This window comes from Erpetoichthys calabaricus, chromosome 1 (assembly GCF_900747795.2).
Source record: "Erpetoichthys calabaricus chromosome 1, fErpCal1.3, whole genome shotgun sequence".
NCBI classification, from domain to species: Eukaryota; Metazoa; Chordata; class Cladistia; order Polypteriformes; family Polypteridae; genus Erpetoichthys; species Erpetoichthys calabaricus.
The window spans coordinates 126,709,128-126,723,632 of NC_041394.2; the positions used below are offsets into that span (position 1 = coordinate 126,709,128).

Below are 14,505 nucleotides of genomic sequence, written 5' to 3' on the forward strand. Positions count from 1 at the left end.
CACTCAGCCTGTGAAAACAGTGTTAAAAGCATTAGCGTTAAAAGGGTTAGCGTTAGTAGTCTGTATCATTATTATATTTTTTACACTTCTGACTTTGTACTTTTAGTGTTTCGCACATTTACAGTAGAAAGATTAGATTTAACAAAGATTTCACTTTTCAAGCCAAAAATACAATGTTTTTTACATGTTTTTTTGATGCTAAGGAGGTTCAAATCAATTCAATTCAAAGATAGATAGAAACTAGGGCTTTGGCCACTTGGTTGGAATCAATCCTGAACATGGTGTAAGTCCACTGCAGGACACACTTATATACAGTATATACCAGACTACCCTTACAGTACATATTAGGCTGCCTAGAGCAGGCACATTGAAGTGATGCACTGCTTAACACTGTTGCCTCCAGGATGTAGTGTTTGATGATTCATGTATATGGTCAATGTCTGTGTGAAGTTCACACTTCCTTCACGTTTTTTCCCAGGTTTCTTGCAGTATTATTATCATTGTTATTGTTAGAAATGTCAAAACAGATATAACTAACTACATTCTTTTTTAAAAAAGGTGACCTTGAATTATACAGATTAGATCTGGTAATGTATGTTTGCATTTATTATTGTACGGACTTCATTTCTAACAACCTGCAAGACTGAAATGAAGGCCAGGAGACATTATTTTAACAGCCTTCAGTACTTTCTTTTCAGAATTAACATCACCTATACAAAGAAATTTTGTAAATTGTTTTGCCGCAAGGTTGTAAATTAATTTAGCAGGGAAAATAAATGGAATGTATGTAATTTACTTTGTGCAAAAAAAAAAAAAAAAAAAAAAATTAACACAGTGGGACCTGAGTAATCTGGTACAGCAAGTATGGCCAGACTGACTCCATATCTCAGAGTTGATTTGTTCACGCACTTCATGATGACGGATAAGCGGGCACTAACTGGCATTGATGGGGATTATGGATAGTTTGAAAGACAGAAAAAATTCAAGCATATTAAGTTTCATATTAAGTGAAACAAATTTCTCCGTTAGTAAAGCAAACTGAGATATTGTAAGGCTAAAAAATAATTTAGGAAAAACATCACTGTGTAAATATCCAAACCTAAACTAATTTAAGATTTTTGATTATTTTTTAACTCTCAGTGAGAAAATGGAAATGACAGCTCTCCTTTATATTGTGAAACCTACATGTTCGTACCACATGACAGGTATACATTTAAAAACTAAACAGTTACAAACAACAAAACATCAGTAACTAATTATACATACAGTATAGATTAAAAGAATACAAGCTTTACACTAGAAGATTAAGAAAATATATTTTATGCAATTTCACATTAACACTTAATATTTATAACAAGGGCCATACTGTATGGCATCACACATGAGTCTGGTGAATGACTGAAAGTGACTAGTTTGAAAGGACAATGGGAGAAGGAAACAGGGGTTGCACTGACTTTGCAGTAACATGCATTCTGTCCCCATCCTCATGTAAGTAGAAGACCTGCCCAACAATGACTGATATCATTTCCACTCCAACCAAGCTTCACCTCTTCAGTCCTCAATCTATGAAAACATCTCAGCCCAGAAATCCATCATCAGTTGGCAAGGAGACAACACTGAGAGATTTTTTTTTTCTACCTTTATAATTTTTGTTTTGTCATTTTTTTTTTAATTAAATGGGGTTTATCTAAGATGAAACCATGGCTCTTTTAATACTTCTGTCTACTTATTTTACAGCAGAAAATAATGCCAAGGACACAAAAAAAAGCCATAATACCACACTGTCAAGTACACATTGTTTGTTAGATGTACATGGTATTTGAACAACAGCTTCTTGGACTGAGTCTTGTAATATTTAAATTAAATATCAATGCTTCAAAGCTTACACTTTTTTAGGAAATTATTTGATTAATTATACATTTTTGATTTTTAATATATTAAAGAACATCACGTAACTGCTAAATTTGAATCACTGTTATTTCAAAATACTGGTATACAGCCAAACTAAATCATGACTGGGCAGTCTGCTGTGACCTAACCTGTTAAGTGAAATATAAATGGAATTATTTCTAAAATATGTATGATTTAAGCAGTAGGTCAAGTTGGAGTGTTTTGCATTAATGCATTAAGAGTGATATCATATGGGGAAAATCTATGAAGTAAAATGCTAACAGGTACAATTTCAGCGCTTGTTTGCTTATTTATATTAAATCAGAGTTCAAGATACTATGTTACTTTAAAATCTTGTTATCTGAAACCTTTCAGAAATGTATCAGAATTTGAATTTCATTAATATTATAATGGTACTTAATAAATTAAAAAAACATTTAAAACACACTATGGACAGGGTTCCTTTGACATCCATGCACCATCTACAGATGGCTGTGAAAATTATGTAAAAAATTCGACCTCAAATTAAAGAAGTTACCCAGACACTAGGGTTGTTAAATTATGCAAAAACTACTACACATACCCAGCACTACCCAGAGTGGAATAAACTTTAAGTGCAGCCATTAAATAAATTTCCGAGTCGGAAACATTTTGGCCCCAAATGAAAATTTCACTGACTAAACGTACCATGGGCAGCAACTTTTCTTACCTGTGCCAAGTCCCCAAAATGCACCCTAGGTGCATTTCTCTAATACAGCAGTCAAATTTCAGAGTGAAACATAGCCTTTGGTCTTCCCTTGTACAAACTGGAAATCTGTGGAAAATTTTGGTGGAGATACCGTAGGTACAATAAAGTGGATATAAGATATAAAGTCACTGCGCATCTCTTTATATGAATCGATATACTGTCAGTCTACTTGTGTTTCAGAAAAAGAAGTAATTCAATGTACTAACTGTTGCATTGTAATGATCTTTAAATATTTCTAAAATATAAAACCAGGTCATGTCACTTGCAGAAATTATCTTATGATTCTGCATTAACTGATATTGTACTAGTTGTGTTGCCTGGCTTTGCCCATGAAATTTCCTAAGACAATTGGCCTCAGTTATAGTGCTCAGTGTTAATCAGATGTATCAGATGTACTATGTAAATAACTGAATACATTTCTGTATACAATATTTGTTTTTTTTCCCCCAGAGGCTAGTGTTATTAGTTCACTGTGGAGCACCTTACTTTTGAACATGATACATACTATTAGTCATGAGTAAAACATTTCTTCCATACTGTAGATCAATTATAGCTTTTCCTATTGACTTAGCTTTTGTTGATAGTCATTGCAAAACACAATTTCAGAGGAAACTGTATTCTTTTGAATTCACTTAGGCATTTATTAGGAATTTTAGGAATAAACACAATTTTATCCTGCAGCAGATCTGGTAAATGCATTTACAGACTGCACATTTAGTTGTCCCATGGAATTAATTGAACCTTTTAAGCACAGTACAGATAAGAATGGGTATAAATAAACAATATTGTGATCTACATATGTCCACCTTCTATTTTGTTCTGTCCATGGGGGGACCCCTTTACCGAGCTATTAAAAGCATTTAAGCTGATCAAGGCAAGATATAACTCCTAGCTTGTGTTGAAGTGGGTTGGTATGCTGTACTGGCAGTTATTTTGTTATGCTTTGCAAACTGGAGCATAAGGGTCAATTGACAGTCCGATTTCCCATGGGACACCTTAGTTCTAAGCAATATTGCATGTATTTTACAACGCATCGTTAAACTCAGAAAGATGAAGGCTTTCACTCAAGGAGGCCACTTGATAACCATGTCCATAACCATTTTGAGCTTTACCTAACTTTTCTTCATCAACTTCAGATATCATTTTACATGAAGCTCACCAACTTATATCTTTAGCCTATGCAGCAGAAGTATGTCAGGAAATGCTACCTGGGCTCGTTTATACCACCAGCAATAAAGCCTTTACATTGCCTCACTGTGACTATACTTTTTATCTTTGGTAATCTAGGGTTTGTGGGACAACATTTATGCTTAGTCTCCCTGAGCCCTGTTATTCCATGGAAAGGGAAGGAATGGCTGTTCCATCTGCTGAATTTTGCCTTGAACTACACTAGTGACCTGAATGAGGTATTTGATAAAACTGAAGGACTCCTAACTCCTGATGAACTTGCATGGGATGTGAATGGTCTGCTGTTTGCCTAGTATTCTGCTCCAGTGGCTGTAAATTGATTTTATTTTGTAATTTTGAAAATATGCATATCCTTGGTTGTTCAAAGGGTAGTGTGTTACTTGTTACTATCTCTTTCCGCATGTGACTGTCCATTATTATCTTCCACAGCTGTAGTCACTCAATTGCAGACACAAAAGGGAAGAAAAATAGATGCTTCCTGTTGACTGGAAGGATGCACTGACTTCTAAGTGGCTATCTGGATTAGTAACTATCATACCTGCTGCAATATCTATCGCATATGGGGTGGCTTGAAATAAACTGTGCAGCCCTTCAGTTTGTTGCAAATGCCACATCTACTGCTTTGAGCCAAGAGACAGCCAAAATATCTGCTATTAGAACCTATAGCTCTTCAGAACTAGATAACTCTTGATAACTATAGGTTACAACTCATAGGTGTTCTGCAGAAAATAAAGTAAATTAAGGCCTTGCAAGTTGAAGAAAAACATTTGCAGAGGTGTCCCAATTTCTGTTGATTACTTAATAACCCTACGTCCGTCTCAAAGCAGAGTTGGAACAAACTGTTACTACACACCCTGAAGTACTACTTGGACAATATTTCAGTGATAATGGCAAGAAAACAGTAATTAACAAATGAAATGAGGCAGAATATTATTACCCTTAGAAGTAAAGGCAGTTGGTCTCGTCTGTTACGGGAGATGGACGTCTGAAGTGGAGCTCCGTTAGCAGTGGCTTTATTTTTTCACGTATTTATTATTTCTTATTATTTTGAGGTATCCTGTATTTATCCAACCCGAGGAGTTTCCACTACAGTATATAAACCTGAGTAACAAGAAAGGGGGTAAGAAAGAACCGGAAAGGAAACTTAAAGCTACATCCAAGTCTAGACAGACATCAAGCCCAAGTGCGAGGTACGGCCTTTCAGAGACTGACCTGGAACAGGCAGGCGAATGCACAGACTTCCCAGGACCCCGCTCTATTGCATCATCTCCAGTCGAGAGTGAAAATGGAAGCGAAGGTGTAAGTGATGCAGGTCACGATAGCTCGCCGATTCCAGAAGATCACTTGAAACTAGAAACGGCCTTGCAGTCCATGCTTTCATCTACCCCTCGCGAGCCCGAAGCATCAGCTATAACCGGGGTTGCTACTTCACCCGCAGAGCACGAAATATGAAGCGATTTATCCGAACTGAAGGAAATGATCACAACACTGGCCACAGCCACAGTCACAGCCATAAGTGTGCTTAAGAAAGACATTCAGAAAAGTATGAAGAAAGAAATAGGCGACTAGCAGCAAGATAATAAAAACTTGGAAATGTGTTTATATAATTGTTTTGATGCGACCATTAAAGGTATGCTGGGGAAACTTGAAAAACACATTCAAGAAAATACGTCTAAACTGAGAAAACTTGCCGATCGGCTGGATAACGTTAAGCAGACATTCACGGCTCGAATTGAAACAGCAGGACAATTGGCATTTAATGCCGATGGAAAAACTACAGCTGCGAATTCCGAATGCAAAAACATCGGAGACAGACTTGCGGCTCTGGAAGATGGATGCACAAAGAATAATATCAGAATTGAAGGTCTACCTGAGAATCGTGAAAGTCCAAACCCAGTGAAGTTCGCAGTTGAACTATTCTCTAAAATAATTGGAGAGGACTTTAAATCAGATAACGATATAGCAGTAGTTTTCCGCATACGTGGATCAAATACCTTTAAACCTAGGTCTTTCATTGTCCGCTTCGAGAGGTTACTATGTAAGCTAGATGTGGTGGCACTCCTCAGACAAAAGCAAGAGATTATATTTGAAAATAACCACATTCGTATTTTCCCTGATTTCTCTCCCGCAACAGCTGCTAAATGTGCAGCCTTCTACAACATTAAACAGTGGTTACGGCAAGCCGATATCAAATACAGCCTCTTGTATCCTGCCAAACTGAAAGTGGATGTACAAGGCCAATACTACGTCTTCTCCAGCAAGGAGGAAGCAGAAAAGGAATTAAGAAAGCTGATCCCGACACTATTCTGAAACACAATAGTGAGTCGCATCCTGTCATGGCAAGGACATATCATCCTTTTCATTACTCTGACGCTTTCTGTTTATGTTTTAATTACAGTTATAGATGTGTGTGTGGATGAAATTAATTTCTTTTTTTTACTGCCCTAAAGGAGACTGTTTAACATCATATCCTTGGTTTATTGTTATTGTTATTATTGCATTAGGATTTACTATGCTTATCCAAGACCACTTTTTAACACCATTTCCTGGGTTTATTATCTTAATACTTTAAGATTGCTGAAGATTATACTTTATGCTTATAGTTTGTTAATGATTATATTTTAGGCATATAGTATTTAGACTTTATTGGTAATAGATAACTGTACTTTTTAACCCTCAAACGCCGCTGCATGGGGGCTTGTTTTGTTTTGGACGTGCTCTGTCTTTAGGTATGTCAGAGGACCGGGACTTTGTAAAGTGCAGTTCAGCCTCACATGGGGAGGCAAAAGGGGGGGGGGGGGGGATAAGGGTTGGAGAGAAAGAAAGCAGGCAATATCAAATCTATACTTTTAATTCTTATAATTATAACTACCAAAGTAACAATAGGCTGCATGGTAATAACTCGTGGGGAAATTGGAAATTAAGGTTAAAGCTGTCTCACTTCCAGTTAAGACTATAAAATGGCATCAAAAATTCAGAATCAATGTCTCCATGATGGGACAGTTAACTTTGTGAACTGGAATGTTAAAGGCCTGAATCACGAATGAAAGAGAAATAAAGTATTCTCTCACCTAACAGGTTTAAATGCTAAAATAGTATTTTTACAGGAGACCTACTTACTAAGCAAGGATCAGTTACGGCTGCAAAAAGACTGGACTGGCCAAATGTTCCATTCTAGCTTTACAAAGAAAACTAGAGGTGTGGGAATTCTCATACATAGAACAGTCTCATTTGGAGCATCAGATGTAGTATCTGATCCTGAAGGGAGATATGTGATTGTTATGGGCAACTTATTTAACTGTAAGATGATTTTGATAAATGTTTATGCAACTCATGTCGATGATAAGGAATTCATTTAATTGTGTTTTAAATCCACTCTTAGATAGGACTTCTGTCACAGGGGGGATGACATCTAACACTGCAAAGACAATTACACAGTTTGTAACTGACCACAACTTATCAGACCCCTGGAGGTTTCTAAACCCAAACTCAAGAACATATTCATTCTATTCACCAGTACATCATTGCTACTCAAGAATTGACTATGTCTTTATAGATAATAATTTATAGCCTACGATTAAATCTTGCAAGTACGACGCTATTGTTATTTCCGACCATGCACCTCTGATCTTGGAGTTAAAATCATTATGCTCCACACACTCACCTCACAGATGGCGTCTTAACCTGCTTCTATTAGCAGATGAGAACTGTAAAGAATTTATATTCAAACAAATCAGCTTCCTCCTAGAGACAAATACATCCTCAGAGGTTTCTGCAGGAATACTCTGGGAAACTCTAAAGGCCTTTTTAAGAGGACAGATTATTTCATACATTTCCCACAGGAATACATTAGAAACCAAGAAAGTATTAGAGCTAAGAAGCGAAATGACTAGAATAGATGAAGAACATGCCAGGCGGCCAAGCGAGGCTCTGCATAGGAAAAGGCAAGCTCTGCATTCAGAACTCAACCTCTTGACAACTAAAGAAACTGAACAACTAATTTATAAATCAAGACATCATAACTATGAACATGGAGAGAAAGCTAATAAACTTTTAGTTCAACAAATCCACAAGCAAGAAGTTTGCAATGCAATCTTAGAATTCACCAACACAAACGACAAACGGAGATGAAATCACTGACCATAAAAATATAATGCACACATTTAGAGACTACTATAAATCCTTATATTCTCTGAGTTTAAAGAAGACAACACACAATCTAATGCATTTCTGGATACATTACAGATACCACAAATAGATACTTTTAGTGTGGAGGAACTGGATAAACCTCTGGCGGTATCAGAATTGCTAGATGCTATAAAGTCACTTCAAGGCGGGAAAGCAACAGGCCCTGATGGCTACCCTGCAGAATTTTATAAGAAATTCTCCACTCAGCTAGCTCCCCACCTATTAGCAACATTTACAGAAGCTAGAGACAATCAAATTGTACCTCAAACTTTTTGCCAAACATTAATCACCATCCTTCCTAAACAAAACAAGGACTTATTACAATGTGCATCATACAGACCAATTTCACTTCTGAATAATGATGTTAAGATACTCTCAAAAATCAGAGCTAGAAGGATGGAGAAAGTGCTGCCCTCGGTAATATCACAAGCTCAAACTGGATTTATCAAGGGTGGACACTTATCTTCCAATCTTCGATGCCTGTTTAATGTAATATACTTACCAGCAAAGTCAAACACCCCAGAAATATTATTATCATTGGATGAAGAAAAAGCATTTGACATGATTGAATGGAAATACCTTTTCACTACATTAGAGTAATTTGGGTTTGGCCCAAACATTTGTGCATAGTTCAAACTACTCTATACCAATCCAGAAGCTTCAGTTTGTATTAACAACATTTGTTCAGACTACTTTAAACTAGCACGTGGTACCAGACAAGGATGCCCCTTGTCACCACTGCTATTTGCAATCACCATTGAACCACTGGCAGTTCACTGTCGAAATGCTTATCAGATAAAGGAGATTATCACAGAAGGACTGGAACAGAAAATTGCTCTATATGCAGATGATATGGTACTATATATACCAGACCCACAAAATTCTGTGCCTGCAGTCTTAACAGCACTTATAGAATTTCAAAAGATCTCTGGTCTCAGAATTAATCTGAATAAAAGTGTACTCTTTCCAGTGAATTCTCAAGCATATTATATTTGATTGGACACCCTACCTTTTATCATTGCAGATCAGTTTAAATACCTAGGGGTAAATATCACAAGTAAACACAAAGCTCTTTATCAACAAAATTTCACTGTTTGTATGGAAAAAAAATAAGCAAGAGTTGCATAGATGGTCAACCTTTCATCTCACTCTAGCTGGAAGAATTAACATTGTTAAGATAAATATTCTTCCTAAGCTTCTTTTTTATTTCAAAACATTCCAAAATACATTAATAAATATTTTTTTAAGCAATTAGATTCAACAATAACCTCATTTATTTGGAACCTAAAACATCCACGTATCAAAAGAGCGACCCTACAAAGACCAAAGGCAGAAGGTGGCATAGCTCTACCCAACTTTCGGTTTTATTACTGGGCAGCAAACATACAGGCTATAAAAACCTGGACACAAATAGATGACCATACACAGGCTTGGTCCACAATAGAAGTAAAATCCTGCAGTACTTCTTTATATTCCCTGCTTTATGCCCCAATAAATGCAAGTTATCACCATTATACTAATAACCTAATTGTGCTTCACTCACTCAGGACATGGAACCAATGTAGAAAGCATTTTAAGATGGAGAATCTTTTATCTGTGGCACCCCTGCAGGAGAACCACCTCTTTCAACCCTCACAAACATATGCAGTTTTTAATATCTGGAAAAGATTTGGGATTACATTGCTTAGAGATCTTTATATAGACAACATCTTTGCATCCTATGAACAATTACATTCCAAATTTAACTTTCCAGCTACACATTTCTTTCACTATCTTCGAATTAGGAACTTTGTTAAACAGAACCTGCCCGATTTTCCTCATCTTGCACCCTCCTCCATGCCGGAAAAAATATTGCTCAATTTCGAGGACTTAAAAACCATCTCTGCAACATATAAAATTATTTTACAGTCCCTCCCAAAGATCCAAGAGGACAATGGGAAAAAGATCTCATAATCAATATATCAGAAAAGGAGTGGAAAATAGCAATACAGAGAATTCACTCGACCTCCATATGTGCAAAGCATACAATTATTCAATTCAAAATTATATATCGAGCACATCTGTCTCGCTTAAAACTGTCTAAAATGTTTCCAGGGCAAGATCCAACCTGCGAACGCTGCAATCAAGTCCCAGCTTCACTGGGTCACATGTTTTGGGCCTGCACCAAATTAACATCATTTTGGACCAAAATTTTTATGTGCCTCTCAGACAGCCTTCATGTCACAATCCCTCCTAACCCATTAACAGCTGTTTTTGGTGTTCTTCCTGATGGGCTTAAAGTGGACAAGGACAAACAAACTGTGATTGCATTCACTTCACTTTTGGCACGCAGACTTATTTTGCTAACCTGGAAGAATCCTAATTCTCCTCTTTTAAGTCAGTGGGAAACCGATGTTTTACATTATTTGAAATTGAAAAAAATCAAATTCTAAGTTAGAGGATCTGTACAGAACATTTTCAAAACCTGGCAGGGTCTAATCAATAATATTTTAGAATAAGCTCTTAACGCACCGAGGAAGCAATTCTCTCCGCATTTTTTTTCTCTTCTCCATTCATCTCTATTGCCCTATTAAACTTATCAATTTAGGTATTGTGGCACGCGGCTGGGGGGTGGTACCCAGCCGGGACGCCCAAGAGGCCCGGAGGAGGGCTTACGCCTCCTCCAGACCACGAGGGGGCGACCGCCCTGGTTTCTTTGGGGGGCCACGGGTACGGAGCTTTGAAGCTCAACCCTGTAGGGACCCGTGGTCAACGCCAGGGGGCGCCTCAATGCCTGGAGAGCCCTGGACCTCAGCACTTCCGCCACACCAGGAAGTGCTGGGGGTAAGAGGAACAGGGACACCCGGAGTGCTTCCGGGGATGCAGCTGGCACTTCCGCCACACTGGGGAGTGCTGGTGGAAGATTGCCGGGCAGCACCTGGAGCACATCCGCGTGCATATAAAAGGGGCTGCCTCCCTTCATGGAATAGCTAGAGTCGGGTGGAAGAGGACAAGGTCTGAGGAGAGGGAGAAGGAGGCGGTCTGAAGAAGAAAGGCATACTGTGGTGTTGGCCTGGACTAGGGTGATTGGTTCTGTGGTACTGGGGTTTGTGCAACTTAAATAATTGTAGATATTGTAAATAAACATGTGTTGGGTGCAAACACGATGTCCGTCTGTCTATATCCGGGGCTCGTGTCAGTGTCCACGATGTTCTACATAATTCAAAGACATTTGGAAACTGGAAGAAACTCTGATAAGAAGAGATCTGGCAGACCCAAAGGCACAACCCAACAAGTTTCTGAGGGTCACCGTCTTGCATGATAGGCGCCACACAGCCCAGCCTCCAGAACAGACTTTCTTTTACTTCTTTTTGACATAAAACACAGCTTACATAGGAATTTACTTAATAACCCCTATTTAAAAATAGCAGCAGCAGCTGCTGATATTTTGTAACTATATTGCTACAGCAATAAAACCCTAGAACTGGATAAGGTGTTTTAGGAAAACAGAAGGATGAGTGGATATTACCTAGACTATGTTTAATATTACATAATAAGCATCCTTTTAAGCACAAGTACTTTCTTAAATCTGTTTATGCTCTCCAGCACATGCTTGTTATCATGCTTTTATAAATAATAAACTCCCTATTTACTGTAAAATTTATTATTTCTATTATGTGAAACAGATGGTGTGTTGGTTTATACTGCTGCGTCAGAGAACTGGAGTCCTGGGTTCAAGCTCTAGCCTGACTGTTTTTATCTTTAGGTGTTTTTCTCTGGGTACTCCAGTTTTTCTTCCCCATTTCAAATTTATATGGTATATTAATTGGAAGCTTTAAATTGACCCAGAGCTTGCGTGTCTATGTAAATATTTGCTGTGATAGACTGGTACTGTATCTACCATAGAGTTGGTTCCTATATATACGATATTTCTGATACTACCAAGAATGACTGCAGTTATCCAATACATTCATGGCAGTTTGAGTGGATAAAAATTTTTGAATTATGTATGGAAGGATAGATAAATAAAAACTATTTTAGAAAAAATAAATGTATTTAAGTACTCTCCTTTAAAATCTATTAATTTTGGGCCACTGTGCAGTGATGTAACATGCACTATTTTAAAACATAAACACTAATTAATTTGAACAATAAAAAAAAACTTTATTTGCTCTTTTAAAATAATATAGTGTTTTAGATCTAGACTAACACATTTTTGTTGTGGTGTGAGGTAGTTGGAGTTTACAGTGAGTGCTTTTTTGAAATTAAATACTTCAATATTATATACAGGAGTGGAGGTTTGAGAAGGAGCTACTGTATAGTGGTGATCTTCTTTATTATGTAAATAATTTGTGTTTTTGTTTTCTTTTTCCCCTGAACCCTTATCTTTTTTTTGAATTATTTTAGATTCCTTTAATTTGTAACATTTTTGCACTGCTCTGTAAATAGTTTTTCTTTGAGTGTCATTTGCACTAGAACATTGTGCTGCTTGTTGTGGATTGACGCAGGTTTGTACTTTTATTTTTAATCCTTGATTTTTGTCTCTGTATTAGACTGAAAGGTCAGCTGACTGTTTCACTACCCTTTTTGTTGTCTGTGATTCTACTTACCCTCTGGTTTACCTCATATTGGGACTTACAGACATGTGGTATCATATTTCTGGTCACAGCAGTTGAATAGACCAGTTAGGGTGAGAGAGGAAGAGAAAGGACAGAACACCGTGAAGAGAATTTTCTGAAAAACAAGTGTTTTGACAGCAATGGACTATGAAAGGACAGTGAACTTCTATTCTTTTAAGGACTGATTCATGTATTGCAAAGTTTGTTGTCTATGTTTTTAATCATGTCTATTTGCTGATTGTGTCATTTTTAAATTGGGGGTAGTTTTAGTGGGAAATCATTGTTGAAAAAGTGCTCCTAGTTATTTGTGGATGCATTGACCCCCCCCCCCCCCCCCCCCCCCCCCCAACCCTAACCAGATCGACATTACGTGATTAATTGGTTTATCCTGCCCATGCAACCTGTTCTCTATGGGGGTGTGTGTGTATATGGCAAGCCGTGCCACAGGTTTTAATTTTTTTTTTAATTACTGGCAGCTTTCTGACCTATAGTAGTATGTAAAAGGGTGGAATCAACAGCAGTAAAGGCTGCCGAGAATGGAGGAAAGGTGAAAGAAAGCCCAAGGAGTCATAGGGATAGGGATGAAAGAGCTGTTGATTAATAACTGTGTTGGTCTGGTATTGGACTACTTCATTGAGCAACTTCTGACAGAGCAGAGCATTGAACAAGCAGGTGGAAGGAGCAGAGAGAGAGAGAGAGACAGAGGGAGATACTGGTGGAGACAAACACTGGCAGCTGGAATCCTGGATGGATGTGGAATGATAAAAGCACTGACAGAGGCGAGCGTGGAGATGCTGAATCACTGGCTGAGTTGAGTGTCTGTGTCCAAGTGTAGAAAAGAACTTATGTGGTTTAGTGGAAGCAAGGGCCTGTGTGGCTTGAAGACAGGGTGGAGCACCAAATGTCATTTGTGCTCTAATAGACCAATTTCTGTTGTGTTTTTTGACACTTAGAATTTAATGGAAAGACTTATATATTGCTTTCTTATTTATTATTGCAGTCCTTGAACCAGATTTTTTTAAACTACTGCTTGCACTTTTTTTTTAAGAAATGCACTTTTATACAAGAAAATGGCATATGTCTCACTCATTTGCTGCTGGTCTATCCTTGGTTCAAAACTATAAATGATACCCCAGGATTAGGATAATGTCAGGTGCCAGATGGCAGGGTTTCATAGAAAGACACATAAAAAAAAAGTGTTTCAGAAAAATTAACTATAACTATACTCTCAGAAGTTACAAATAGGCTTTGGGCCATCGTACAGTGATGTGACATATGCTATAAAATACTTTTTTTATTTCACTTTAAAACACAAACATGAATATTTAAGTTGAATAACTGTTTTTTTATCAATAATACAGTGTTTTAGAGCTAGACTCGCACATTTTTGTTGTGAAGTTTGAAAGTTTCCTCTATGTTATCGGATTTTTAATTTAATGGCAATGTTTTGACTCTGCATGACTGAATAAGGATGCTGTGTATGCTTGTGCAAGACTGTGTTCTACAGTCCTCTAGCTTTTCATCCAGATTTGGTTTCTGCTTTGCAATCTGTTGCTGCTAGAGCTGGCCTGTGATTATGTACTGCAAAAAGAGGAATTCTAACAATGGATAAATGTCTTAGCAAAAGAAAAGCAACCTACGCAACTGCAAAAAGATTTCAGAGTCAAAGAAATTTAAAGTGTTAATTAAACGTTATTACACTCACGTCGTTGCCCTCAGTCTCAAAGAATTCAAACTGGAGGGAGATGCGATATTGAGTGGGTGCAACAAGCTGCCACACGCAGTTCTTGTTGGGGGGATACTCCTTGGGCCATCCTGGGCTAGTGATGGAGCCATTAAGTTTTGTGAGGAACCCTCCACAGGCAGCTGCATAATAAAGGAACAGAAAAAGTA

At 37.6% G+C, this 14,505-nt stretch overlaps 1 protein-coding gene across 2 annotated transcripts in view; it reads right to left on the reverse strand.

The window, feature by feature from the left end:
* bmp1a (bone morphogenetic protein 1a) overlaps positions 1 to 14,505 on the reverse strand; it is a 436,202-nt gene that overhangs the window by 66,446 nt on the left and 355,251 nt on the right. Inside the window, exon 14 of one of the 2 annotated variants that reach the window (XM_028806048.2) lies at positions 14,312 to 14,478. In XM_028806048.2, coding sequence (XP_028661881.1) covers positions 14,312 to 14,478 — 167 coding nt within the window. The remainder of the gene's footprint in view (positions 1 to 14,311; positions 14,479 to 14,505) is intronic. The other variant, XM_028806058.2, reaches the window with a different exon arrangement.